Genomic DNA, 26,589 nt, shown 5'->3' with positions numbered 1-26,589 from the left:
AATGAATCTTCATGGCCAATTTTTTTGTCATGAAATGAACTTTAGAGAATACTGTTATGTTCTTCTGCAGAGTTTGCATGTTTTCCCAATGTGTGCTTCAGTTTTTCCTGGGACACTTTATCAATTACTACTGACAGATTAATCCTTTCCCTCATTTTAACCTTTTGTATGGCGCTCATTGAAACTCTTGGAAATAATATGATTTAACCATCTTATTGTTGAATATTTCAACTGTTTTTTCTTCCATTGGTTTCTTTTTATAGTATGAGAAAATTACCATAATTAAATGCTGTTTTTATTAGGCAATTAGTTGACCAAAATAATACATTGTTCATGTTTATAAAGGTTAAAAATCCCTGAAGATGTGGAACAGATTATACTTTTTTTTTTTCACAATGGATAGGTACAGTCATACATCATCCATCAAAGGAAAAGGCATTTGTCAACGAGGCTCGATCATATTTTTTTATTTAGAACATGTTTTTGTATTTTATTTTATCCATGTGGATTTATGAGATCATTCCTGTTAAAGGAACGGCAGGAACCGAGTGACCTCATTCAAGTACTTCTGGGTCAATTGCTTCAAGAGGAAATTAGAAGTGACTAACGACTGTCACTTGCTCGATAAATGGCTGAGAGTGTGTCTATAATGATCAAAAGCTCATTAGCATTTAATTGGAGCAACAATATGGCTATCAATGCGGCATATTTTCATTGATGTAACAAAAATATAAACATCGTTTGGAGACTATTTTTGTGACTAAATTGACTGCAGATTTGATTGACTCCTGTTGACTTCAGTGACTCCTGCTTTTTGCCGGCAGCTCATTTTGATTGCTGCTTTCCAGAGTCCTGTCCGAAAGGTGCTTGGGTTCACTTGTCCAGCCTGCGATGCTACTGGCTTTCTGAGAAGACCTCGTCATGGACTGAAGCACAAGAATCCTGCTCAGAATCTCATGGAGGGAATCTGGCATCTGCTGAGGGTCTCCAACTTCAAAACTTCAACCTTTTTCCAACGTGAGTCTACAAAGTCTGTTGTACTTTTGCCTCTTTGTCCAATTTTAAATCAGAAATCCTGTTGTGTTCCTCTTAGAAAAGCCATTGAGTGGGTATGGATTCAGAGGCAAGAGGGGCCTGAAAGCGATGAAAGTCGTGGCAGGTGTAGACAGATGGCTTTGGACAAACCCGGACGGTGGAGGAAGGCTCAGTGTTCTGGGCGATATTTCTCCCTTTGTACGAAGAAAGCAACGGGTAATACTTTTGTTTTATGTCAATGCCAGCAAGGCTACATGAATAAGGTACAAAGAACCCCCAGGAAATCGATGATTCTAAACAATTCCAGAAAACAAAAATTTTTGCCATGTAGAAAACAGGAAGTAGGATTATGTTGTATGGTTCAACAGGAAGGACACTAAACTAAATTTGAGGAGGACGCCAATAAATCAGAATCCATAAAATTGCAAGAGAAAAATACTATTTTGCAGTGTTTGAAGGGTGTACAGATGGGTTGATTGGTGATTTGGGTTTGGTACATTACAGACATGATCAGAACTGAATCAATCAGTGTGTTGTCTAGACATTGGACACTGGCTTCCATGTGAGGTAAATTTCCAACAAATACCACATTATTTGTTTGTGTAAGTCTCAAATGTATTTGAATATTTGAACCAGCTATGTAATGAAATTAGCTTATTTTAGGTAGGGATGCACTGCTACAAAATGCAGAGTATCTTCCAGAGCCTTTGCAGGAGCAAGATTATTTCTGTGACGGCTGGGTTTTACACTGTTAACAAGCTAATAATATCAGAGATGTTTATTTGAATGCTATAAGAAAATTGTTGTGTCTTTATCGTTGTGCAGACTCTTTACCATCTATAGATGGTTATCTCACTGGATTGGTTTTAATGACTGGCATCTACACCTACACCCAGATACGACTGCTCCCCCATGCCCTGGACATCGGACAGCAGACTGTGGAGGTTTGTAAAGTGTCAAGAGAAATATATCTGAAGAGTTTATTATGAGAAAGGAATTCAATGAGCCACTGAAATGAAACAAATGGTCTAAAATTAAACAGTCAGTACTTATTCTGAGCGCGTTTTATGCCAACAGGTGCAGCTTTTTCCAGGCCTGTGGTTCAGTCACGCTGGTCGGTTAACATCAATAGAACTGGTGGTCCAGCCTAACTCGGCATCGTCCTCGGCTCGTATCCAGATCCTTCGACCTTATTGCAAACCCAACCACCACCTGGTTCCTCCAGGTGCTGGATTACAGTCACTGTGAATTCCCGTTTGTCAGGTACTGAAGGTGATAATCTCCCGTTAACTCGACAGGTTGCAGTTCTCTCCTTAATCCGTTCAGCTGCTGCTCAGCGGTGTCACTGTGTAACACCACAGGGGGCTGCAGCACGGGTCAGTACTGGTGCCACCTGGTGGAGGCCTGTATGCCCATGACAAGTCCGTGTAGCCCCTACGACTCGGCAGCTGGGGCCCGCGGCTTTTTGTTGCCACCCCGTTACATTGCACTTTCACCACTCTACCACCTTGCAGCAGACCTGCCTTTAGAAGTAAACCCAAGCTCTGAGCTGAGGTCTATGAGTGTGAGTTGATATTTGTTGCACCCGATGTTCTTGCAAAAGCTTTATAGATTATGTTGTCTACATATTTTTCACATAACTTTTTGTGCCCAACAGGTGCTCCTTCCTGAGCAAGCTATTATGGTGTACCCCGATGACATTGTGGCGATTCAGCACACTGCTGACTCTGGTAAATTCCTGCATTGCCTGAACCACGAGGCCTCTCTAAACTCCTCCTGGCGCCAAAGCTACCTGTCCTTCAGGGGGGCCGAATGGGGAGGCTGGCTGGAGGGGGGATTGACTTCACTGCCTCAGGGCAGTGAGTGGGTGGATGGGGTGGTGTGTGATCTGAAGATCCTCTATGTGGACACTCTTCACAAAGCAACTGAGCATGAAGAGCTTTTTGACTACACTCGTACAGAGGTCACCACAGCATCAGGTCTGGATTCCAGTCTGAGATCTAAATTCAGAATGACTGTCATCCACCCACTGCCTGATGAGAAGAACCAGATCCATGTCCAAATCAACACCCCGACTCTGATTGTGGTCAAGACAATGTTTGGACAGAAAGCTCAGAGCTTGTGGTCAGCACCAGTCCTCCAGGCTGGAATCCCATTTCTTCCATCCTGCCCTGAAGAGATTGACCAATCATCTCCAAGCTGCAAGTCTCATGATGCCTGGTTCTCTTCTGCAACATTAATTTTGCCATCATTGGGGGTCCACATCCTGAACATCAGCATCATGGATGCAAAAAACTCTCAAAGTGTGACCGTGAAGGTTGTTGGTCATGAAGCAGTGGCAGGGTTGCGTTTTGAACTACATGGATGCTTAAGGATGCTGGTGGACACGTCACAGGTAGGAACAGAAAGATGATTCTACTAATACTAAGATTTTTTTGAAATTGTCCCAACCTCAGTAAAGTCAAACACCAAATTCTAATATGGACTGGTGTAATTTCACCTGGAGAACCATGTGCCAAAAATGTGCATCTAATTATTACACTTAGGCTCTAAAACTATTATGGGGTGGTTAAGTTATCCAAAGAAAATTTGGGTAGGTTTAGATACTAAACATATTAACAAATGAGAAACTTAAATACTTGTTTCAGGGTCAGACAATTTCAGCTTAAGGAGCGTTTAATAGACATGGCCGTGATGAGCTATGAATATCACTTTCCTGTGGTTCCTGGTATATTCCTAACATTGTTTATGTAAGGTAATGTATCTGAATAAGGTTCTTAAATGGGCGTATCGGTGCATGACATTCCTGACATTCGTGGAGCATGTTTTTAACTGCCAAAAATTCTTCCAAGAAAAACGAGACTCGCCTCGGTACGTGAAGTTCACAGCTGAGCGTGTCCATTCGTTGTGATGCGTTATACAGCCACTTCTTTCATTATCACCATTATGTCCGCTTGCCTCCAGATATATAAGAAATAATTGCTCACATAAAAATATTGTGTTATGTTTTATTTGTTTACTCGTTTATGGAGATTACTATTACTTGCCTCTTTGGAAACATTTCTGTGGCCATATGTTGTGACAGTTGTGTGTGTTTGTGTTTTTTGTTTTTGCTTTTTTTATGTCTTATGCTGCAGTCCTTCACAGCCAAAGTGGAGAGTGGATCCACAGTGAAATTCACATGGGTAATTGATGACCTGCATGAGTTTGCTCATGAAGGAGAATCTTACAGTGTGATGTTTAAGAAACCTGCACAGTATAAACTCCAGGTAAGATACTTGATCGATTCTTAATGTACTTAATCTGTTTTCTGAAAGGTAACCAATCCACCGTTGGGTTTCTTTATGTTTGAATAAGTTTAAAGGATGTAGGTTCATCTGTATGACCCCCCTGCTAGGTGACAGCTTCCAACCCTATCAGCTCTCAGAGTCAGCAGATCCTGCTGACCGCTGATGAAGCGGCACCATTAAGTCTGCCCGAGTTCCTGTCTGTGACGGAGGTGGTCGCCTTGGACGTCGCTTACATCTACACCATCAGGGTCAAAGTAGATATCGCCCTTCCAGTCACACTCCGGTAAGAAAATCTTCAGTAAATAGTTCTGACAATGTTTATTAAAAAAAAGAGTATCTGAATGATGGAATACCTTGACATCCTGCTCTGCTAAAGTTGTTTTCATGTGCTCCATATCTTGCAGATGGGATTTTGGAGATGGCAGGAGCAATGTCCTTCATACACAGTCGGCTCCATGTCAGACAGCGAAGGAAGTGGAAGAAACAGGAGACAAACAAGTCTACGTCCATGACTCGGTGAACTACACCTATTCCATCTCAGGTAAACTCATTTTGGCATTGAAGGTAACTTTTCATGATCTTCATCAGGTTTTCTACTGGGCCACTGCTTCTAGACCAGCTTTTATTCATCAACTTTAATTTGACACCAGCCTGAAAAGTATCTCAGTAATTTATGTGATACCACACACATTGTCACATAAAATAAGAATTTGGGGGTTTCAATCTCATTGGATTTTGCTTCTTCCTCTGGTTTTCCCAAATAAAGCACAATAAAGCATGTCCAAACAAACCTAATAATGGTTTGAAAGACAGATTGAACTATTCAGTAGCAGTGCATATTGCCAAAGTGAAAACCATACCAGATTGGAAAAACCGTGAATGGACATATATCTGGATTTATATGTTAATGTGAGCTTTTTTTTGAGAAGCCAAGTATTTCATCTGCTTTGTATGGTTGTGGTATTGATATGTTGTGTTTTTTAAATTTCTCTATTCTTTCCAAAGTGTTGAATCAATTATGATGTTTTCAATTGTGCTATATTGTTAGAGTCAGTTTAGTAAATTCTGAAATTGACTTGTGTTCATGATTGCAGAGTTACAAAATGCAGAGATGATTGGTCAAAGTTGTTGCTGTTCCAACTGTGATCCATCATTTGTTCAGTGCCTAAATAACTTAATAAAGTAGTTGCCAAATACCTCTGGGGATAGTTGAAGGCACTGTAGGCGGGTACTTGGGATTTTTTTTTTAAATAGTGTAAAGTCCAAAGAAATAACAATGTACTATATGTTATCAGCAGTTATTCAGACATTCTTGCTCAATTTTCTTATCTTAAAAAAATGTGTTTTACAGGATTAAAAAAAGTGAATTACTGCATTAGAACCCTAATTTAGTATATTTAAAATGGAAATGTAATATATATTGGAGTGGAACAAGAATGAATCCATGCTTTGCAGGAGATTTTTTTTGTGCTTACCCCTTTGTGATGAGCTCAAAGTGAAAGGATGTTCATGTGTTTGCTCCTAACAGAGAACTACAGACTTCATGTCAAAGTCTCCAATCAATATGACAACACTGAGGCATCCATGGGGATAAATGTCCGCCCACAGTTAAACAGCCTTGTTATTTCCCCTTCCACTCCAGTGCCCATCATCCAACAGCCTCTCCATCTTGAAGCTTCCGTCAAGCCCTCTGACTTTGGTGTCTCTTACACTTGGGACTTTGGTGATGGTTCAAAGTCTGTTCAAGGCACTGACTGTCAAATCAACTACACCTTTCGATTTGCAGGAGTTTTTAATATCACCGTATCTGCCAACAACACTTTTACTTCACTGACTGGATGGCTTTTGCTGGTAGTTTTGGAGAAGATCTCTGGCTTAACGGTCTACCACAGCGGACCGAGTGAGGCAGGCTTTGCTACAAAGTTCAGAGCTGAAGTTGCATCTGGTACAAACCTCCTTTGGGATTTTGACTTTGGTGATGGCTCCTTCCCGGAAAGACTTACATCTGATTCAATTTCCCACATCTATAAGCTTCCAGGAGAATATAGAGTAAATGTGACAGTTTCTAATTCTGTCAGTCAAGCTCATCAGTCTATTACTGTGGATGTCTACAGTTTGACCGTGAGCAGTGTTCTCCCAACAGAATGCGTTATGACCGGACACGGAATTCACTTTACAGCTCTGGTGAACGGAAATGCATCCATTCTGACTTTTCACTGGCTTTTTGGAGATGGCTCACCCTTAAATGTTGTAACAGGCCAACCAAAAGTCATGCATACATTTCCAAGTCATGGAGTTATTCCCATCAACCTCACTGTCTTTAGTGCTTTTACATCTGTGTCATTTACTTCAAATATCTGTGTTGTAAGTCCGATAAGCAAGATTGTGGTGCAAATGCCAAAGAATATAGTGGCAATTGGAGAAAATGTCTGCATGACAGTTTTGGTGTTCCCTGAACAAATGACAGGTTATCAGTTCAAGTGGTTAACTAACTCGTTTGGTCTCTGGACGGCGAAAACTGAGAACTCTGAGAAGTGTTTTGTCTTCAGAGACGAGGGCGTTGAAGAGATCTTCATAAACGCAAGCAACAAAGTCAGCAATGAAATGGCCAAAGCTTCTATCACTATTCAAAAACCTGTGAGTAGATTTTTAATTGGGCAGGATTTTCAAAGTGAGACCCTGAGAGTCAACATGTTGGCATCTTTATGGGTCGAACATTGTGTTGGTAGTAACCTCTCAGTGATTTGGGACTTTGGGGATGGGTCTGCGCTCAAGCAAATGCAAAATGTGTCGCATGTCTTTACTGCTGCAGGTCAATTCACTGTAAAGGCCACAGCTTTTAACCAAGTGAGTCGGGAGTCTGCAATTCTAAAGGTGAATGTTTTGTTGGCATTTTCAGACCTCTCACTTCACACCAACCAGCCATATGCTGTGGTTGGAGAGGAAACTCTTATCACAGCAGTTAACAGTGACATTAGCACCATTGAGTACTATTGGATAGTAGTGGGTGTAGCTTCAACCAAAAGAGGGACTGAGCAGTTTAGATTTGTGTTTCCCAAACCAGGGGTGTATCAAGTGAAGGTTATCGCTCTGAGCTTACTGAATCAAAGAGAGACAGCTCTCCCAATTGAAGTTTATGAAAGAATAGAGGGTCCTCATATTGGATGCTTCAGCCTGACGAAAACAAAGTATGTACCTACCCATGACGAAATTCAGTGTGTTGCCTCAGTCACCAAAGGCTCTAATGTCACTTACCACTGGCTTGCAACTCAGAGTGAAGTAACACGAGAAATTACAGGCAATGGGGAGCTTTTTCATGTGACAACTGAAACTCCTGGTATTATATCAGTTCAGCTAAGAGCCTCCAATGTGTTGGGTGAGGTCTCCAGCAGTGTTTTATTTGTGGCAGTAGAGAGGATAAGAAATGCACACATAGCAACACAATCAAGCATTGTGGCCGCTCGTGAGGTTGTGAACGTTTCTGTAGTGGTGGACACTGGATCAGACCTTGAGTACTTTTGGTATGTGGATTCTGATCCTTTTCTCCAGCAGACTAACACGCCCTTTCTCCTCCACGCCTTCACAAATCCAGGACGACATCTTGTTGGAGTTTCAGTTCGGAACGTCATAAGTCAGTGTAATGACACCAGCTGGTTCATGGTTGTGGAAGAGATCCAAAAGGTAGACTTTAAAATTAATAGCAAGAAACATCCATTTTATGTCAGTGCAAGTGCTGCGATATCTTTTCATGGATTTGTCCCCCAAGGTAGTGATTTGCAGTGGGAATGGAAGGTTAGAACTGCCGAAGAGAACTTGTTTACCTCTACAAGCCAAACAGTAATCTATACATTTTCTCAGGCAGGCATCTACCAGGTGTTTCTCAATGCCTCTAATGTTATTAATTGGCAGACAGTTTTACACAATGTCACAGTGCAAGATGCAGTCCGAGGCCTTCAGCTAAACATTAGCAAGCTCTCTCTCTGCACTGGGGAACAAGTTACCTTTTATCCGACAATCACCACAGGCACCAACGTCAGCTTTGTTCTGATTGTCACAAACAAAGACTGGGTTCACCATGAGGATATTTCTGAAGGTCACTACACAACATCAATCCTTCCACTTGGGAAAAACATGGCCACAGTTAAAGCTTGGAACCACGTCAGCAGTGCTGAAACATCTGCTATCGTCCTTGTAATTGAGAAAATTCAAGGTTTGCAACTTGTAAATTGTTGCTCAACGATGCTAGAAGCTCTGAAAGGAAGACGATTCAGGGCAGAAGTTCAAAGTGGCTTTCCAGTCAACTACACCTACATATTTAACATGGAAGGAGCTACATTTACACATTTTGTAGGAGAAGAAGTGCTGTTTACGCCACCTGAGAGTGGTTTGTTATCGGTTATCGTGCTAGCCAACAATGGAGTCTGCTCCCAAGAGCTCAATGAGACTGTGATGGTTGAGAGGCCTGTAAAGAAAGTCAAACTTGTCTGCTGTTCAGATAAAATATTTGTGGGCCATGCTGTCTGGTTTTCTGCAATAGCTACTGAAGGCAGTAACATCAGATACCTTTGGGACTGTGGAGATTCCACGGAAGCTTTTGCAACACAATCAAATAATATCAGTCATACTTATTATGATACTGGAAAATACCATGTTATCGTTAAAGTTCACAACAATGTCAGCCAAGTATCAGGGCAGCTACTCATAGAAGTTGAGGCACTTCAGTGTCCCAACCCTAAAGCATCCCTGATACAGAATCAGTCCACCATCGTCAGGTCAAGGCTGAGTTTCTTTGAAGCAAGCATAGAAGTCAATTGCTCTGCTTACAAGACTGCCTATCGATGGGAGATCTTCAGAGAGACGTATTGCTCCAATGATGGCACAAATCTATTAGCGAACAAAGTCCATGAGGAGGATGCTGCTTCACCTTTTCTCTTACTCCCAAAATCCACTCTTGAGGTTGGATGCTACTGTCTGGTATTCACGGTTTCACTCCAAGGAACTCCTCTACTTGTGCAATGCAAAACCGCCATCACAGTTGTCCACTCTCCGTTAGTTGCTATCATCAAAGGGGGCTCTCACAGACTCTGGTCCAGCCTCAGTGACCTGGTCCTGGATGGATCTGATTCTCAAGACCCTGACATGGAGCCGGGAACGATGGATACGCTGCGTTATCACTGGGCCTTCATGATAGCGGTAAATGATTTCTGATGTCACAGAATTTGTGTTGATTGCTGGTTTTGTGTGCAGCATTAATTCTTTGTGACAAGCTTGTCTCAATGCATTAAAATCTGTTTTCGCAGCACTCCACAGAGGCTCATTTTGTGAAGCAGCCCTCTGTGAGCATCAGCAGCCGAATGACTATTCTCAGCACACAACTGCACGCCGGCTCAATCTACATTTTCACTCTCACGGTGCACAAGGAAGGGAGATCTGCCTCAATCAACCAGACGGTGAATGTTACCACTTCCTACATATTTTGAATAATAATAATCTATTGAAAAATGCAAGAAAAACATCTGAAAATGTTCATGAACTGTTTACCATTCAAAATTGAAACCTCTTAGAAGCAATACAAGATATAGTTTTGTGCGTGTTTCAAAACTACAATATATATGAAAGTTTAAAATCTGTGCCTCAAAGTGCCTCATTTTAAAGGTTAAAAATGTTTTGAAGCTCCAGGAAAATTTGAATTGATGGGAAATGACAAAAAAAGGCTCTTTTGGTGTTATAGGATGCAGATCCCTGTTCTAACCCTACCACTAGAAATATGACTTTGTTAACAGTTGTAGTCTTGCATGAGCTGCACCCACTCATGTCTGATCTCTTCCAGGTGACTGTGACTGAATCTCCAGTTCTTACTGTCAGTGTCGAATGCATATCCTGTTCCTCAACTCAGCATATCAGCGACACCAACTCTGTTGTCCTTGTGGGACAGTGTGAACAATGTGATGACCGGGCTCAGGTAATCATTCACAATTTTAAAAAGGGAACCATGCCACCAAAACTGCCTTTTCAAATCCATACATTTCCCTATTACTTATTTAAAGTGTCCTGTTCTTGCTCATTTAAATCAGTATATCAATCTCTCTATGAGTTATTGCTATTGGGTTGATATGAAAGCACACCGAGTAGGTTAAATGCATTTCCTCAAGGGAATCAATGAAGTATGTTTTCTTTCTTCTTTTCCAACTCATGTTTGTTTGATGTATTTGGTTTTACACAGTACAAATGGAGAGCTGAAGAGGAGAGTGGACAGACCCTCGAACTTGACAAGATCACCACCGCCACTGGGAGATACTCACCCAACTTGGTGATACGTTCAGGTGTCCTAAAATCTGGGCATTATTATTCCTTTGCCCTTGATGTCTCTCAGCCTGTCACTGGGCAGTGGGGCAAAGCCAGTCTTAAGATACAGACCAACAGTCCACCACATGGAGGTCTGTGTGACCTGAGTCCGGAGTCAGATGTTCGTTTGCTGGAGACATTAATCACCTACAACTGTTCAGGTCAGATACTGGTATTGGAATCAACAAAAACCTCACCAGGCCTATTTAATTAGATGGTCTATGAGGTATGCCTTTAGCGCTGTATCAGCTTGAACAGGCGAAACACTTACTCAACACTTGTCTAAATGAAGCAAGTAGAGCCTGAGCGGATCAATTCAACCTCGTCTGAAGAATCTTTTCTCTTTACAGGATGGCAGGATGAAGAAAGCAGTGCCTTTCAGCTGATCTATACTTTTCAGGCCATGCTATGCCAGTCCATTAGCAGTGAATGCCCCGTGCTCACTCTTTACAGGTGAATGTTGGACACAGCCTATCATCATTAACAGACCGAAAAAGTGTGACCCTCATTTTATTCTGCTCCTTTACGGTTTTTATCACAGCGCTTGTGATTGTCTTCATTGTCCTCCTAGGGGCACTCAGTCAACGTTTAGCAGCCTTGTTCCAATGGGAATTCCTGGACGCCAAAAAAACACGTCGATTATCACAGTTATTCTCTTGGTCGAAAACCATTTGGGAGCTAAAGTTATTGCTCTTGAAAAGTAAGAGGCTAAGCGGTGGAATTAAAAAATTTACTTTATGTTTTTGCACTCCATAATCCTCATCAGCTCTAATTTATCTCTTTCCCTAGAACATTAATGGTTGAAAACCCAACACAGGACAAGATTGCTGGCAAGTGGTTGAGGAATAAGAGTCAGACAGAACTTTTGGCTTTAGTGCAACGAGGTAACCCTCAGGAGATCGTCCCTTACTCCATGGCCCTTATCAGCAAACTCAATCAGGTATAATCTCAGTCACATTTACATTCTGTTGGATAAACAAAATGATTGTGAGGAAGTTTTTCTCATTCGACAGATGGAGTTTGGACCGGCTGCAGAGGATCTTACTGACAGACAGGAGATCCGGAAAAATGTGACCCAAGCTCTCACTTCTCTTCCTGTGTCCTCCGAGGTGGATGTTGACCAGATCAGCTCAGCACTGTCACAGTCTACTGTAAGAAATCACAACTTGCGCAGTTTCAAATATTATTATTTCAACAGCATGTGTTTGGATTTCTAGAAGGAAGCTGGAAAACACTTCACAGAAGCACGGGAAGAACATGCAAACTCCAAACAGGAACTCCCTGGCCAATATTTCAACCTGTACCAATCACTAGATGAAATTGTAAAATCGGTTTTCTGTCTCTTTTTTTCACTGCCTAGCCAATCGACATCCACTGCACAGTGCTTGTAATTTAACATCAGCCTGATTATTATAATAGCTACTGCTCAGAATGGAATAAGGTGCGACTGTACTTCATGACCATATCAGTAAATCAGTGACAAACTGACATTAGCTTGTGGGAACTGAGCAGGTACAGCTTTCTAAATTCAACTTTCTCTTTCAGAGACTGACTCAAATATCGGGTTAACCTTTGTTGAACACATTGGAAAGGTTTAATACAAATACCCAATAGTGTAAAATTATACAGCATTGAGCTCCATATGTTTTAAAATTTTTACAATGTTCACTCTAATACAGGGTATCAAACGCTTTTCAGTTCAGCGGTGACAAACACCCTTATTTCACCTCAAGTTGACCAGACCAGTGAAATAGTGCCATAATAAACTTTAAATTTTAACTTAGAGGGTTTCTTTTGTTGTGGCACAGAGTATGGGTAAATCTTTTTTTCTTCTTTTTGTTCTAAAAAATTACTATAAGCTCTGCATAAAGGCAATTTTAATTCAATCTTCTTGTGCAAAATACAGTGAAATTTCCCCCCCCAAAAAATGGTCCCCTTTGTTAAAAATGAAATAATTTCTTCATCTAGGTTGTTCCCAGTGAGCTGGTCTGTGCACGCTGTCATGAGAAGGTTTTGGAAACTGTGGGGAAGATGATCCATGTGCTAAAGAAACACACGGGTCCTTCTGTTTTGCCAGTGGTCAATCCAGGAAGAAACATCCTGAATGTCATAGGTACTCATCATCCATCTGTGTCTTCAAGAAAAGGTCTTGTGATGATGTTACCTATTGTGAGTTGGTCTCCATGTTTCCAGGTAGCACCCTGGCTGCTGCGTCGAAGTTACCATACCCCCACCCACCCAACTCCAAGTCCCTGCGGGCAGACCCCAGCATCACTTTGTTGGGATTGGGACACGTCGGAGAACTCATGCGTGTTCTCGTGCGGTCACGTGTTCGTGGTGAAGAACCTGTTTCGCTCTCCACCAGCTACTTCACCACAGTTGGTTTTCAAGGCAGCCCATCAGAGCTCCTCTGTACTGAACTGGACCAGCATCACGTCGCTCACTCCCACTCGCCACCTGGCCTGTGTCCGTTTCGTATCCCAGCCTCTCTCACCACTCACCTGCAGAGTAGCAGGTCCGACGTGGTGCAGGTGCTCTACGGGACAGAGGGGACACTGGAGTCCAACACTTTGCTTACCGAAGCTGACCCTCCCATTTCCACCAACGTCGTTGCCATGGAGCTCACCACTCCTCAGGGTCAGCCCATACCCATCCAGGATTTGGAGCTGGATCAAGCCATACGGGTCACCCTCCCGAACAGGAAGCCAGTAGATCAGGGTGCTGGAGGTAGAAGCAGGAGAGGCGGTGAGGTTGGAAATGGGACGTGTCTCACCGTGACAGTCCCTACTGAAGGAGGGCTGAATTTCACAGTAAAAACACCAGATGATCTGGATAAAAGCGCAGGTTTATATGTCTCCTTGAACTTCAAGCTGGCTTCAGGTACCGTACCTTCTTTTATAAAGCCTTACTTTATGTATTCATTGCTTTGCTTACAGAAAACCTCTGCCTATGTGTAATCTTATTATACCTTCATTTGTTTTACTTTATATGAAGTCAGGAAAAAAAGAAATCTTCACATATTTTTACAAGGACTCATTAGTTACTCTGATACACATATAGTAATGTTTACTGAAGTCAGTTTCTGCAAACATAGAAAGCAGCTGATATAAGTAATTAAGAGGACTGTGAGCTCTATGAAATATACATTTGTAGTAATGAAGGATTTGGTAAGTGATGCTTAAAGGAATCATCCTTCTATAATATTCTGTGTTTTATTAATTTAATATCACTCACAACCTTCTGGTTTACTGGTTGAAATTGTTCGCAAAGTTGCTACCTTAAGAATTTCCACAATAGGATTTCACACTCATGGAAACAACTTGTTTGTGAACAATTTAAATTCAGTGTTTACTTTTGCTGGGGATAAAGCTGATGCCCCATTTTCATTGGCTATAAATACAGTTGTATTCTGTACAAAGTCAATTTAAATACATGCTAAATATTCCCTTGAAGAACAATGAAAACGACATTTTCATGAATTTATGAAATCATACAGGTGGTCTTAAGAGCTGGACAAGAGGGTACAATCAGCCACAATAAGTAATAAGAATACTTTATTTTATGGAGTATGTTACCGAGTAACACGAGTGAGCCTTCTTTCAGGTTGATCTTTCCACACATGCCCTTGCTGTATATCCTATGCATTTCTGCATACATTTTTCATTTACAAAAAAGGCTTTTTCCAAACTGCATTATGCATCTCCAGGAGCTACTCCAGTCAGTCTGGGACATGTCAAACTAGAAGTAACGTCGGCAGTACGAGCGACTAATGCATCCCAGGATTCCCTGGTGAGAGAGTGGCGTCTCATTCTGCCTGCTCCCACCTCGTCCTCAGAAGAAACCTTCTTCCTCTCTCCACTGTGAGTTCAAGCTCTTTCCTGCACCTTGGTGCTTTGATTGCAAATTTCAATCAAGTGGATGGCAAGTTTTAATTATTTATTCCACAGTTTGAACGGGACAGACGGGCCTCTCTCCGTCAACATGACCTCTTCACTTTTGGATGGTGGTCCTGTGCAGATGTCTGTGTGTGTATTCAGCTCCCTTTGCCGGTTCTACAGTCTAAAAGAGAGGCGATGGAGCAGCAAAGGCCTTCGTCCTCTGGAGGGCAGCACACTCCACGCAGCCCACTGCCTCACCCAGCACCTCACTATGTTCGGAGCCAGTTTGTTTGTGCACCCAGGGGCCGTCATTCTTCTTCCACCCGTATGTTGGATCACACTTTCAAGCATTTTCTATTGTAATTTAAATGCTTTCTGAACAAAGCTGTGAGAAGGAGAGTGAACCCGCTGTCAATGTTGCAACAGTCTGCAGGACAAGTGAGAAACGTTCTCGTGGGGATCGTTTGTACTGCCTTGATTCTGATTCACCTGGTGGTGGGGCTCATCGCCCACAAACTGGACCACATGGACAGTCTGAGGCTGAGCCAGGTCCCACTGTGTGGGCGACAGGGCCTGTTCCACTACAGAGTGCTGGTCAAGACTGGCTGGAGACCAGGAGCAGGTCAGCTGAGGACAGTGATAAGGACGTAGATGTAATAACACAAAAATTACAAATTAGGCTCTGTTTTGTGTTTGAATGCATGAAACCTCAGGTTGTAGACTTGGGGAAATGATTAGTATGTTGGTATGACCCATCAGGCACCACAGCACATGTTGGCATCGGTCTGTATGGTGTGAACAAGAGTGGGTCTCGCCATCTGCAGAGGGATGGAGCTTTTCAGCGCGGCAGCTTGGACCAGTTTCATGTGGAGACGGACGACAACCTGGGAGAAGTTTGGAAAATTCGTATCTGGCATGATAACACAGGTAAAGCAGTGACCTCAGGTATATGGCATTGTACTATCTTGGTATAATCGATGAATAAAACAATAAGTGGTTATGATAGAAACGTCTGCATTTCATTCAAATTTATGTTTTTCATGAAGTATGTCGAATACTGCATCAACAAGTCACTTTTTACTTTTAACACAGGTTTGGACCCATCGTGGTATGTCCAGCATGTGGTGGTGTGGGACACTCGGACAGACCACATGTTCTTCTTCCTGGTGGAAGACTGGCTCTCATTGAAGAACGACAAGATTGGCTCAGTGGAAAAGGAAGTGCTTGCCTCATGTAAGCATTCATACATTGCTTGAATGTAAAAAAAAAAAAACTTTTATTATGTAATATTAAAACCGCTTATCATCATGGGTGGCATTAAAAAAAAGTTGTTATTCTTTTAACACTGACCTTTTTCTGCAAGTTTTTATTTTTTATAATATATGACTCCATGTCATTTGATTAAGAAATATTTTCCGCTCAATTTGCCAACATGAAGCATTGCATGCTTGTAATTAAACACCAGCCTCATGGTCTGTGCCTAAACATGACTATAAGAGGAAATCTGGCGAGCTGGCTCTGCTTTATGCAATCAATGCATTCACAGCAGTCGGAGGCCTGAGCTTTCTTTTTGAAGGAGTTCTCGTAACGTTGTTTTTTGACACTCTGCCTACATTTATAATGAATACCCAACATTTATAAACGTATACATCCATTAAAGATTTATATGTGAGTTTCAATATATATCCCCAAGAATGAGAAAAGTTTTCCTCGAGCAGATGATTTACCATCCGTATATCTTCTATGCTCATTTTCTAGTACAAGGTTGCAGGGTGCGGTGAAGTTTAGAGTAATTAATTGGTTTCAGGAAAGTTCCACCTTGGAAACTGTTTTTTTGTTTTAATGCGTTTTAATAGCTCTGATAGCACTGTCGTATGAATGGACACCCAAAATGCAGCAAAAGTTGTCCGTTTTTACTTGAAAATTTGTTGGGGCCTAACATGGCTCATGTTTTCAATAGATTTTTACGAAATAATTCTTCAGTGAAGCTCTATTTCTCTTTTCATTCGTCAACCTTCAGGTCCAGAGGAGCTAAGTCAGTTTCGTCGGGTTCTCTCCTCCCAGATGATGTTTGGGCTAATGGAGCGCCACCTGTGGCTGTCGCTGTGGGAGCGCCCCGCTCACAGCTGTTTCACCAGGGCCCAAAGGGTTACCTGCAGCGCCCTTCTTTTGCACCTTTATCTTGCTTTCGGGGCTCTCTGGTATGGAGCTGTTGGCACTGAAGAGCACAGGTGAGATATTTTCTGTGTAGTTCTGTAGTGCGTACTTCACTGATAACTTATAATTGGCTTGTATCCCTTTCAAAACAGTGAACCTGTATCTGCCCGTCTGCTGATTAATATGGAGACCATCGCAGTGGGAATGACAATCGCAGTGTTGGTGTTTCCTCTTCAATGCTTCATCTGTTTCCTCTTCAGAAAAGCTCACAGTCAGGTATCTCAGCAAAAGCTGTCAGTTATTACTGTTGTTTTTCAAGCTGAATGGCCTGAATCTTTTTGATAAGATTGACTTTGACAGATTGACGACTTAACTTTTATAAAGCAAGCTGGACTTTTAATGGAATGTGACTTTCTCCAGTGTGATTGAAGGTCATTATAGATTTGTGCTTGCCTTGTTTGTCAGTGTTATCAAGTGTTCCCAACTCCCTGAAAGTACACCCGGAAAGAGCTGAGGCTGCAGGTCTGCGTTTATATGTGTCTTCCATCCAGGTAACTGTGGACATGTCAGTTCCTCCCTCCCCAATCTGTCACTCTGTGGAGATGGACGTCTACCTTGGGCAGTCGGAGCTCTCCGGTCCTTCTTTTCTGTCTTTGCCAGATTCTTCAGGCCCAGTTCGAGACAGTCCTTCATCTGTGAGAGCATACAAACACTTTATGTGTGTGGTGTGTCTTTTTCCTGTTTTCGTTAGAGTCCCACCTCAAGTGTACTTCTAATTGTTTCTAGCTGTTGGAGAGCAAGGCGTTAGACTCCAGTATCCTGGATTTTTGGACTGCTTCTGGCTTGGCGCCCTTTGCAGCAGGAACACACGAGGACAAAGGCATGGTGGCGTGGCCGTCATGCGATAGCCTCCTGAACTCCCCCACGGGAACACCGACGACCCCCGACGGCTACAAAGCTTCAGCCATGTGTGGCACTGCGCGGCAACTGAGGCGGAAGAAGGCCGTGATGCAGCTCCACTTGGCCATACCCATGTCCCACATCTCTCCAGCTCCTCTTCTTTCTTCCCCTTCTTCTCTTTCAAAGGATAGCTCTGCTTCTGTTGAATTCGGCCAAAGGCCTCACCACGTGATCCCTCGTCAAACGCCAGTTGGAAACAACAACTTGACAACTCTTTTAACTCTATCTGGTGAGGAAATATTTCTATTCTTGTATTTTTCTTGTCAACAAACCACTTAAAAATAACCTCCCAGTGTACCAAAGTATAACTGTGCAGAAATGTTGCTTTTGTATCCAGTGAGAAATGCAGAAATTAAGTAATAACTATACATACTCACAGTCCCTCTAAAAAAAGAGTATGTTTGGATCCCTTTTCTGCATAATTATAAAGATTCCTCTCGCTCCACATATACCAACTGGCAGGCACTTTGAAGTCTGTACTCTTTAACCATGTACCTTGTCTGGAATAAGTAGAATTCAATATTTATGTATGCTCATGGTGAGCCAATAATTACACTTACAGAGAGATAATGATTGTTCGATCTCCATTTGGGAATTTCCTGATTATCAATCTTCAAACAGACTTTTCAAGGCATCTTGGAGATCTGGTGGAACATTTGTTATCCATCCATCCATCCATCCATCCATCCATCCATCCATCCATCCATCCACCCACCCATACATCCATTGATTAACTTATATAAATTAAATTAAATCACAACAAATCTATATTATGCAAAAATATATATTTTAAGTTGGTTTCCCACTTGAAAGTGTGACATACAATGACTTGAAACTACATCTCACATATGGGATCATAACAGACAGGTTTTATATATAGAATAAATACTTGGAGTTATTTCATCTTATTCTCAGGGTCATGGCATATTGAAACATGGACTGTTTTACTTTAGTCAAGCTCTGCAGTGATGTTAATTAATAATAATAATGGAATATATTTATTTGGCACTTTTTTCGATTCCATATTAATTTTTAATGCCAAATATATTAAAAATATTGAAGGTATGATAGGGTGTAGAATATAAATGAAGCATACATGAAGTCTGAAATGTATCAGTTTAGAAACTTTTTAGTAAGGCGAAGCTAAGTAGACATGGAATGCTTGTGGAGAAGGAACTTGACTGTTCCCTGAAAAGTTGTCAAACCTTCATATCTCAAGCTCAAAAAGAGTCGCAGTTGTGTACACTGACATTATTTTCATAAAATATAGAGGAAAGACAAAATGGTTGGTCATGAGACTGATTTAATCTTGTTTCACGATAATTCTGGAACATGCCATCTGATTGTAAGCCTTCATTTGTCTTATCAGAGGAGGATCTGTTAATGTCTATAGCAGCAGACGCAGCCAACAGCAACTCCGACAGCGGCTGGGACTCCCCGAGAACCATGTCCTCTTTCTCAACCACGTGAGAATAACTTCTATGAGTGTGCATTTGCTCATCCAGAGCAGTCTCGTTATAATATCGATCATCCGTTGGGTCTCTGATTGGTCTTTTAGAAGGAGCGACTCCTGCAACAGCTGGTCAGAGCAGAGTGAGGATAAATCCCTGTATGGAGCTGAAACCAGCAAGCCAGACATTCAGTCCTACTCCACGTCGAATGGGCCCAGACTCTATAAGTACCCTTCTGTGCTGTCTGTGGACTCGGTGGCAAGCACGTTCCTGCCAAGCACGTCTCCCGGATCCACACGCTCCCCGTCTACGACTCGCATAGGTACCAAGGCTGACGGTTCCTATCATTTACACATTCCATGTTTGAACTACCCTCCTTGTTTGTGAAAGCGGAGAACCTTTGATAGTGTTTTGGGTGTCAGTTTATATGACAACGGTGCTTGGAGCCACTGAAAATGCAACTGCTCACCAGGTACAGTCCATCTCCATGGAAATGGGGAAAACACAATTTTTCTGAAATGCTGCCACTGCCCATGCGCACCACAGTTGTAATAAATAGTTCTTCTTGACAAACAATAACAACAATATTTGCCTCCAGAGTGTCATGACACCCAGTCCATATTCTCCTGGGACTTGGTTGTTTCAGATAGAGTCACTTGTAATAGCAATCCAACTTCACCGTCTGTGTACTCGCCATTGTTAATGTTCATCATGTGCTTTAGAAACAATTATATATTTGGGGATTTATTTTGTGTGTGTGTGTGTAAATCCTCATCGTTCATTTGCCCCTCAGGTGTTGTTCGGGGTCAGCCTGGTCGGTTGCTTCCTCGCTGGGCTCTCAGTGCTCTCTACCTGCTGGTGGCCGTGCTCCTGGGAGCCTGCCTGGCAGCGGTGGGGCTCTACGGAAGTTTCTTCTCAAGTAAAGTGGTGCTCATGTGGCTGGCATCGGCTCTCTCTGCCTTCCTCACATCGGCTCTGCTTCTGGAACCTCTCAAGGTTTGTTCTACTCAGTCAACCCATGACAGCTTTCGCGTTGCACTCGTTTGACTGTTGTTGTCATGACTCAGGTGTGCCTGCAGGCTTTGATCCACACGGCACTGTGGCGGCCGGTGGATCCAGAGGTGGAGGAGCAGCTGGCTCGGGAGACCGAGGTGGTCCGGACGTTTGGAGAGCAGAGCGGGAAGGTCCGACCGCCGTGTGGTTACGGGCTGCTCCAGGCCAAAGAGGAGGCTCGGAAAGTCCAGGCTCTGCAGGCACTCATGAGGGTACGAAGGACATTTTTGCAGAACATTTCAGCAAAACACATAATATAATATGCAACAATCAATCATCTTTCCTGCTTAATTCTACACGTGGTTTTAAAGAGTTGTTTTTACTCACTTTTTATTCCCATTATAAAAATTATTAATTATAAGATATCTATTTAAATTGCTACGCCAAAGCACTCTAACCTCCCATGCGGTCTGTATTGGTAAAATGTCTTTCCTGCAGCACTGTGTCTGCCAGCTATTGTTTCTGCTGCTGGTGCTGCTGGTGAACTACCAGGACCGAGTGGAGCAGAGGCAGGGTCGGCTGCTGCACTCCGCTGTCAGACAGCGTCTTCACACAGCACCCCCGGGGTTCCCCAACCTCACCTCGCTCCGAGAGTAAGACTGACACTTGGGTTAATGCTGTGAAACATCACACACCGCTCCACACACACAAAGACATTCCAGAAACCAGCCACACCGGGCAAAATGTGAAGGGAACGTACTAAGCCTAAAAAAAGGATCTTGAACATGTGACATTTGTTCAACACAATAAGATATGGTACTTCTGAACACAACTGAATCCTTACAAGTTGAAAGGTTTATGCATTTTGGTTTGGTTTGGGTACATTCTTAGGTGTTTCAATGCTGTCGTTTGGAAAACCATCTCTTGTGCAATTGTCTGTTGAAATAAAGTTTTTTCCACCTTGAGAGCCATTTTCAAAAAGTTGCATTTTCAGTTGCTCCAAGCAAAATTGTTGTGTAAACAGACACCTAAAACACAACAAATGTTGAAAATGTTGATGGGTAAAGTGGGCCAAAAACAAAATTTTGCATGAAACCATGAGCGTACAGTCGAAGACTACATATCAAACACATTTTTTTGGCTATGGATTCCAACAGTCCAAGAGTCGTGTTTTATTACATGAAAAAATTAGGAATGTGGTTTCATCCTTCCACATGTTGAGACCCCTGAACCACATCCATGCATACATCTGTAATGACAATAACACAATTACTTGTTTATTCCTTCCATATGTAGCTGGTCAGATACAGAGCAGTGGATCAGTCACACCTTGTTGCCACACCTGTACCAAAACCCCAGATTGCGCCTCATAGGGTCGCCACAGCTGCAATACGCTCACCTCCACGGCGCTTCGACCGTCAAACGTCAAGGTAACGAAAGCGAAACACGGCGGCTCATCGCAGATCTGCGCATGGCCGACAAGACGAAGACCCAGTAAGTGGATTTGTTACGGCAATATGAGTGCAGCTTCCAGGCGTGTTGATTCATTAATCCCTTCATTCTGTGGCGGCTGAATTACTCTGTTGAAAGTGATGAGGCGTGCCAATAAAACACAAACAATCGTTTGTTTTCTTCTGAAAACAAACGACATGGTCGTTTTCTCATGGAGATTATCACCCCAAAACTATTGAGCACGTTTTTATTCTGACTGAGTGAATCATTCCCTGCGTAGCAAATTTGTTAAAAGTGCAATTTACATGTGCCTTCATTGGTTTGACGTTTCCCAAATTGCTATGTTGTCTTCTTATTCAATCTCCTTTTCATTTTAGGTTTGAGAGGATTTTGATGGATTTCACACACCACCACAGAGAGTCTGGGTTATTTATATGCGTGTCGGTACGACTAACGCAGGCTCAGATGCAGCCGATCGCCTTCTCGCTCACCATCCATCCACTTTTCATCCCGTCATCCTCTTCAGAACCGGATCTCCAGTTTACTCTGGCGGTAATAAACCCTCTAATCCAGAGGTCTCCAACGTTTTTAACACACTTTCTATTCTACCAACATCCTGGCATTCAGCATTAGGTGCCTGCAATTTGAGATCAACTTTATTCTTTTTATTTTCAGATGTGTGAAGAAACCGAGTTCAGTTAGCTTTTATGAGTGGGATTAAGGTTCACTGAGGGCTTTTTCCAACATCCAAGACCAAGACCTTGAAAATGTGGTCTTGAGCACTACAACATAATGATTATTAAATTCTAATAACAAAAAGTGTTGTGTACACCTGTAAGTCCTGCACTCACTTCCCCAAATGACTCCACAGTAATCTCACTCTCTGTGCTGGCAGTGCCACTAAATAACTGGCTTATCTGTTTAGCTGCAGCATGCTGTATCTGCTTAAAATATATTAAAACGAGCTGGCGAAGATAAACAAAGGAGCACTGTTGTAAGATACATCAATCAATCTGCCCTTTGCCAATCGCTTCTCCCTCTGAAATGTTGCCAGCTGTGCTTTACAGTGATTGGTGATAAGATGAAGTGGAGGGGACTGATCACATTGGTTGGCTCCAGTAAACAAATCATGACTTGCTTGATGTGCCTCATCATTGGAGGCTTTCGTGTTCCCAAACTTGATGCCCATGAGAGAAATCACCCATTGTTTTTCATCCTGCAGACTGTTCTTCTCATCTCTGCCCTGCTCGCCCTGTTTGGGGAGCTGCGCTCTATTGCCACTGAGCGCGCTCAGTACCTGCGTCGGTGCCATCGCTGGTTCCAGCTCTTGTTGGCGTTGTGGACTCTGGCAGCAGCTGTCCTGCAGCTCTGCTCCCAGTCTCTGTCTTCTTCATGTATTTCCAAGGTAAAACAACAATAACAAACAGTGGGATGCTTTTGACTCGGTGCTGTAAACATGGTCACCTTCATTTCTCTGCTTGACTTACATTCTATGTGTCATCTAGTTTCAGGCCCAGCCGCACAGCTTCATTAACTTCCACAGCGCGGCCCTTCTGGCAGAGAAGTCTTCTCAGTGTGCGGCTCTGCTGCTCACGCTGCTCGTTCTGAAGGTCAACATCAGCTCCGGTTCTCCATTATACATCAGCATTGATCCCTGGATTTACCACTGTAGAGCCTACTCCTTGCTCTGGCTGTGTTTTCCAGCTGCTGCGAACCTTGAGGTTTGTGCGGAGGTGGGTGGTGATCGGCAGAGTGCTGCAGGCAACCTGGGGGGAGCTGAGGGCTCGGGCTATCCTGGTGCTGCTACTGCTTTTGCTCTGTACTCACCTTGGAAACACGGTATGAGAGGAAAAGTTAATCTGAAACTTATTATCAGGAAAGAGAAGGAAAAAAAATCCTTGATGTGGTTCTGTCCTTATTTTAGCTTTTCTCAGGCTCGGTGGAAGGTTTCCTGTCACTGCATCAGACCAGTGTCTCGGTGCTGTCCATGTTGCGAGGACGGACGGTTCTCCAAAGACTGTGCAGGGTCCACCCAGTCCTGGGGCCTCTCTATGGCCTGCTGCTGTTGGGGGGTTGTGTTTGGTTTCTGGTGCGACTCTGCAGAGCTGTTTTCGTCCATACATACAGGTACAAAACACCACCGGTCATTCGGTGGGTTGGTTGGGTGTGTCATTTTGATAGTATTAATATTTTCCCCTTAGTGTCATTGTTGTGCTTTTTGATTTACAGCTGTGGAGATTTCCACATATATGTGTAGTAGTAGATAAGTATGCCTTCTACTACCCAACAGGGGGCGTTGCAACATCCTCAGCACCTGCACTTCCAACATCCTTGATCTGTTTTAGCATGTTGATTGGCACCTAGGCTTCATTTTAAAGATGATTGGTAAAGGTTGAAACTTCAGGGGTCACCAAAGTCACTGCATTTTATATCATATTATAAATCTATTATGTATATGTGTTTGAATCTAGGATAGTATTCATAAATCATAAGATTTATTAGAAACAAGCATTGTGTCTCATAGTTTGTGTAAATTATTAATATGGAGTTTTGGTCAAGATCAGGGGTTTGCAATTTGTGGTTTCACAAAATAAAAGAAATAATCCTTTTTTTATTGTATGTACACATCAGCATCATTTTCAAAAGTCCACTAAAAGGGGTTTAAAAAGGTACAACAACTCAATAAAAAGACAGAGAAATAGATAAAACCACAAGAAATTGTAAAAATTACCAAAACAACTTAAAAAAGAGCTTCAAATATAAACAAAACTTCATCAGCACATAAAACAGCTATTGAAATTAAAAAAGGGGAAAACTACTAAACCAGGTGCTAAAACAGATGATGTGATGAAATGAAACCTCATCAATTCAATATGAGTTACACTTTTCCTACATATATCAAAATTATATATGAAACTTTATAAGTTATGTTGGCCTCATTAGAGGTAAAGCATCTTTTGCAGCAGTTGAATTCGATTTGGTGGAAAGTTACAAAAACGGCTCTTTTTCTCATAAAGTCTGCAGACTTCTTGCCTGGACACCAGTCTATGGATCGACGAACGATTTCTGATTGTAACTTTCAGAGATAGCTTCAGCCGCCTGTCAATCTCAAAGATCTGTGGACATACAATATGTAGAACTTCCTTCATGTTCATTGTTGAAGTATAACTGACCACTCTCTGTTGGTGTATCCAAAAGGGTGGAGCAGGCTGAGCGGTCGCAACCAGCTATTGAACCTCAGGACTATGAGATGGTGGAGTTCTTCATCAAGAGACTCAAACTGTGGATGGGTATCACCAAGGCTAAACAGGTAACTGTGCAACGCATCCTTGGAAGACCTAAGTAAATAATGTTCTATGATGAATTGTCGTTGACATTTCCTCCCTTCTTCTAGTTCCGACACCGGGTGAAGTTTGAGGGCATGGACGTTCCACCCTCCAGGGCATCGCAGGAATCTCGTCTCTCCAACCCCTCATCTCATCAACCTTCCTCTCAATCCCCTTCACTATCCTCATCTTTTTCTTCCCCCCGGCCTCCGTCTTCAGTGCTCTCGGTTCGGTCTGAGGACTCGTCAGGGTCTGAAACTGGCTTTGAAGTCCAGCCTTACCTGGACAGCCTGATGCCCTGTGTCACGGTTCTTCTGTCTCGATTTGACAGGGTCAATCATGTAATTGAAGACATTCACAAGTTGGAAGTGAAGTTAGAGGAGGTTCAGTCCAGAAGAAGGAAGTTGTGGGTGAGTAACAAGGAGGAAAGTGAAGAAAGACTGGCAGAGACAATGAAGACAAAAGGACATGATGAAGGAGAAGTCAGACACAGAAAGATTAGTCTTCTTCACCCCAGGCCACGAAACTCCCCCCCATCTTCATTTCCATTTGTTTCTTCATCGCTTCAGTCAAAGGCTACGTCAATCTGCATCTTTCCACGTGTGCGTAGCTCCTACTCCGAGTCTGAATCAATACCTCAGCCAATAAGCAACATGCTTCTTTCTGAATTCCCCAAACCTTCATCTGGAATCAGTGGTTTGAACGCCGGTTCTCCCAGGTTCAGCAAACTCCCAAGGAGAAGAGCATGGCATTCTGGAAGCTCTCATTCAGCCGACGCCACTCAGAGATGCTTCCAGCTGCCAGGAGCTGCCTTATTGAGAAACGGAGGAGAAAACCTCTTCAATGTCAGACCAAGAAGTGAAGAGGGGCCAAGAGGACATGTAAGTGATGGTGTTCCAGTGAAGAGGAAGGCTTGGATCTCAGAAGAACCAGAGACGGAGTAATATGTGATGTGTGACACTGTCTTGCTGCCATGTCATGGTGGACTGTAGAGGAAATGGACATCGACTGTACGTTCCACTTGAACGCGGCCTTTACCTGAAGGTAAAACTAAAAAAGGAATTTCCTTATATTAGGGAAAGGTGAATTGAAGAGACTCGAACGTACCACTTTAAGAACTATTTAGTTTGTCCTCATGCTGATGAAATTTGCAATTCCTTGAAAAAAATAGTTGAAAGATATGCAGATGTTCTGAACAAACTGGCTAGAAAACTCTTTGAGTTGTCATAGTGGTGTGTTGTGTTTAAGATATAAAAATTTTTAGGTGACACTGTAGATTCTTTGCTCAAAAGACAAATAAAGACATGTGACCACTTGGTCCACAATCTACTACATCTTGGCTTTTTTTATTTGGATCATTCTCATGAACAGAAATCAGTGTTTCACAATTTTTTTTTTTATTTGAATTTGTAAAAACCAAATTTAAAAAAGCAATAAACAACAACACTAAGTTGAGGATAACTATGAGTGAAGGTAATATTTATAAAAGCAAATGTAACTAAAATGGGCACTCAGTAGAGCCCATCCCTTCGCCAACGCCACATTCATCACCCTGGAAACCAATGGATTACAAGGTAATTTGATCCACCACACCACACCTGCCATCATTTGTTATGGTCATTTGAATTGCTTCATGTTTTTGTTTGACACAGATGTACACACATTTTACCGTTTCTGTGTGACACTGAAATTTGATTCCCGA

The 26,589-nt window shown here is 42.5% G+C and overlaps 1 protein-coding gene across 1 annotated transcript; it reads left to right on the top strand.

Moving 5' to 3' along the window:
- Positions 1-1,169: 1,169 nt before the first annotated feature.
- On the top strand, positions 1,170-25,749 carry pkd1b (polycystic kidney disease 1b; the record flags this gene model as incomplete). Its single annotated transcript, XM_080517026.1, has 41 exons — positions 1,170-1,251; positions 1,861-1,979; positions 2,113-2,260; positions 2,334-2,599; positions 2,693-3,430; positions 4,173-4,304; positions 4,433-4,608; positions 4,730-4,866; positions 5,854-9,518; positions 9,626-9,775; positions 10,156-10,287; positions 10,549-10,831; positions 11,021-11,123; positions 11,242-11,370; positions 11,460-11,610; positions 11,684-11,821; positions 12,639-12,783; positions 12,864-13,550; positions 14,377-14,530; positions 14,618-14,873; positions 14,975-15,170; positions 15,308-15,475; positions 15,641-15,781; positions 16,569-16,779; positions 16,858-16,981; positions 17,257-17,400; positions 17,492-17,894; positions 19,035-19,131; positions 19,224-19,438; positions 19,910-20,112; positions 20,184-20,381; positions 20,608-20,762; positions 21,406-21,603; positions 21,939-22,113; positions 22,784-22,966; positions 23,067-23,171; positions 23,266-23,400; positions 23,486-23,688; positions 24,760-24,871; positions 24,956-25,297; positions 25,606-25,749. The coding sequence occupies 41 exons, from the start codon at positions 1,170-1,172 to the stop codon at positions 25,747-25,749; spliced, it is 11,643 nt and encodes a 3,880-aa protein (XP_080373152.1).
- Positions 25,750-26,589: the final 840 nt, after the last annotated feature.

The sequence above is a fragment of the Blennius ocellaris genome, assembly GCF_963422515.1.
Source record: "Blennius ocellaris genome assembly, chromosome: 21".
Lineage (NCBI taxonomy): Eukaryota > Metazoa > Chordata > Actinopteri > Blenniiformes > Blenniidae > Blennius > Blennius ocellaris.
This window is presented reverse-complemented; position numbering and strand designations above follow the sequence as displayed.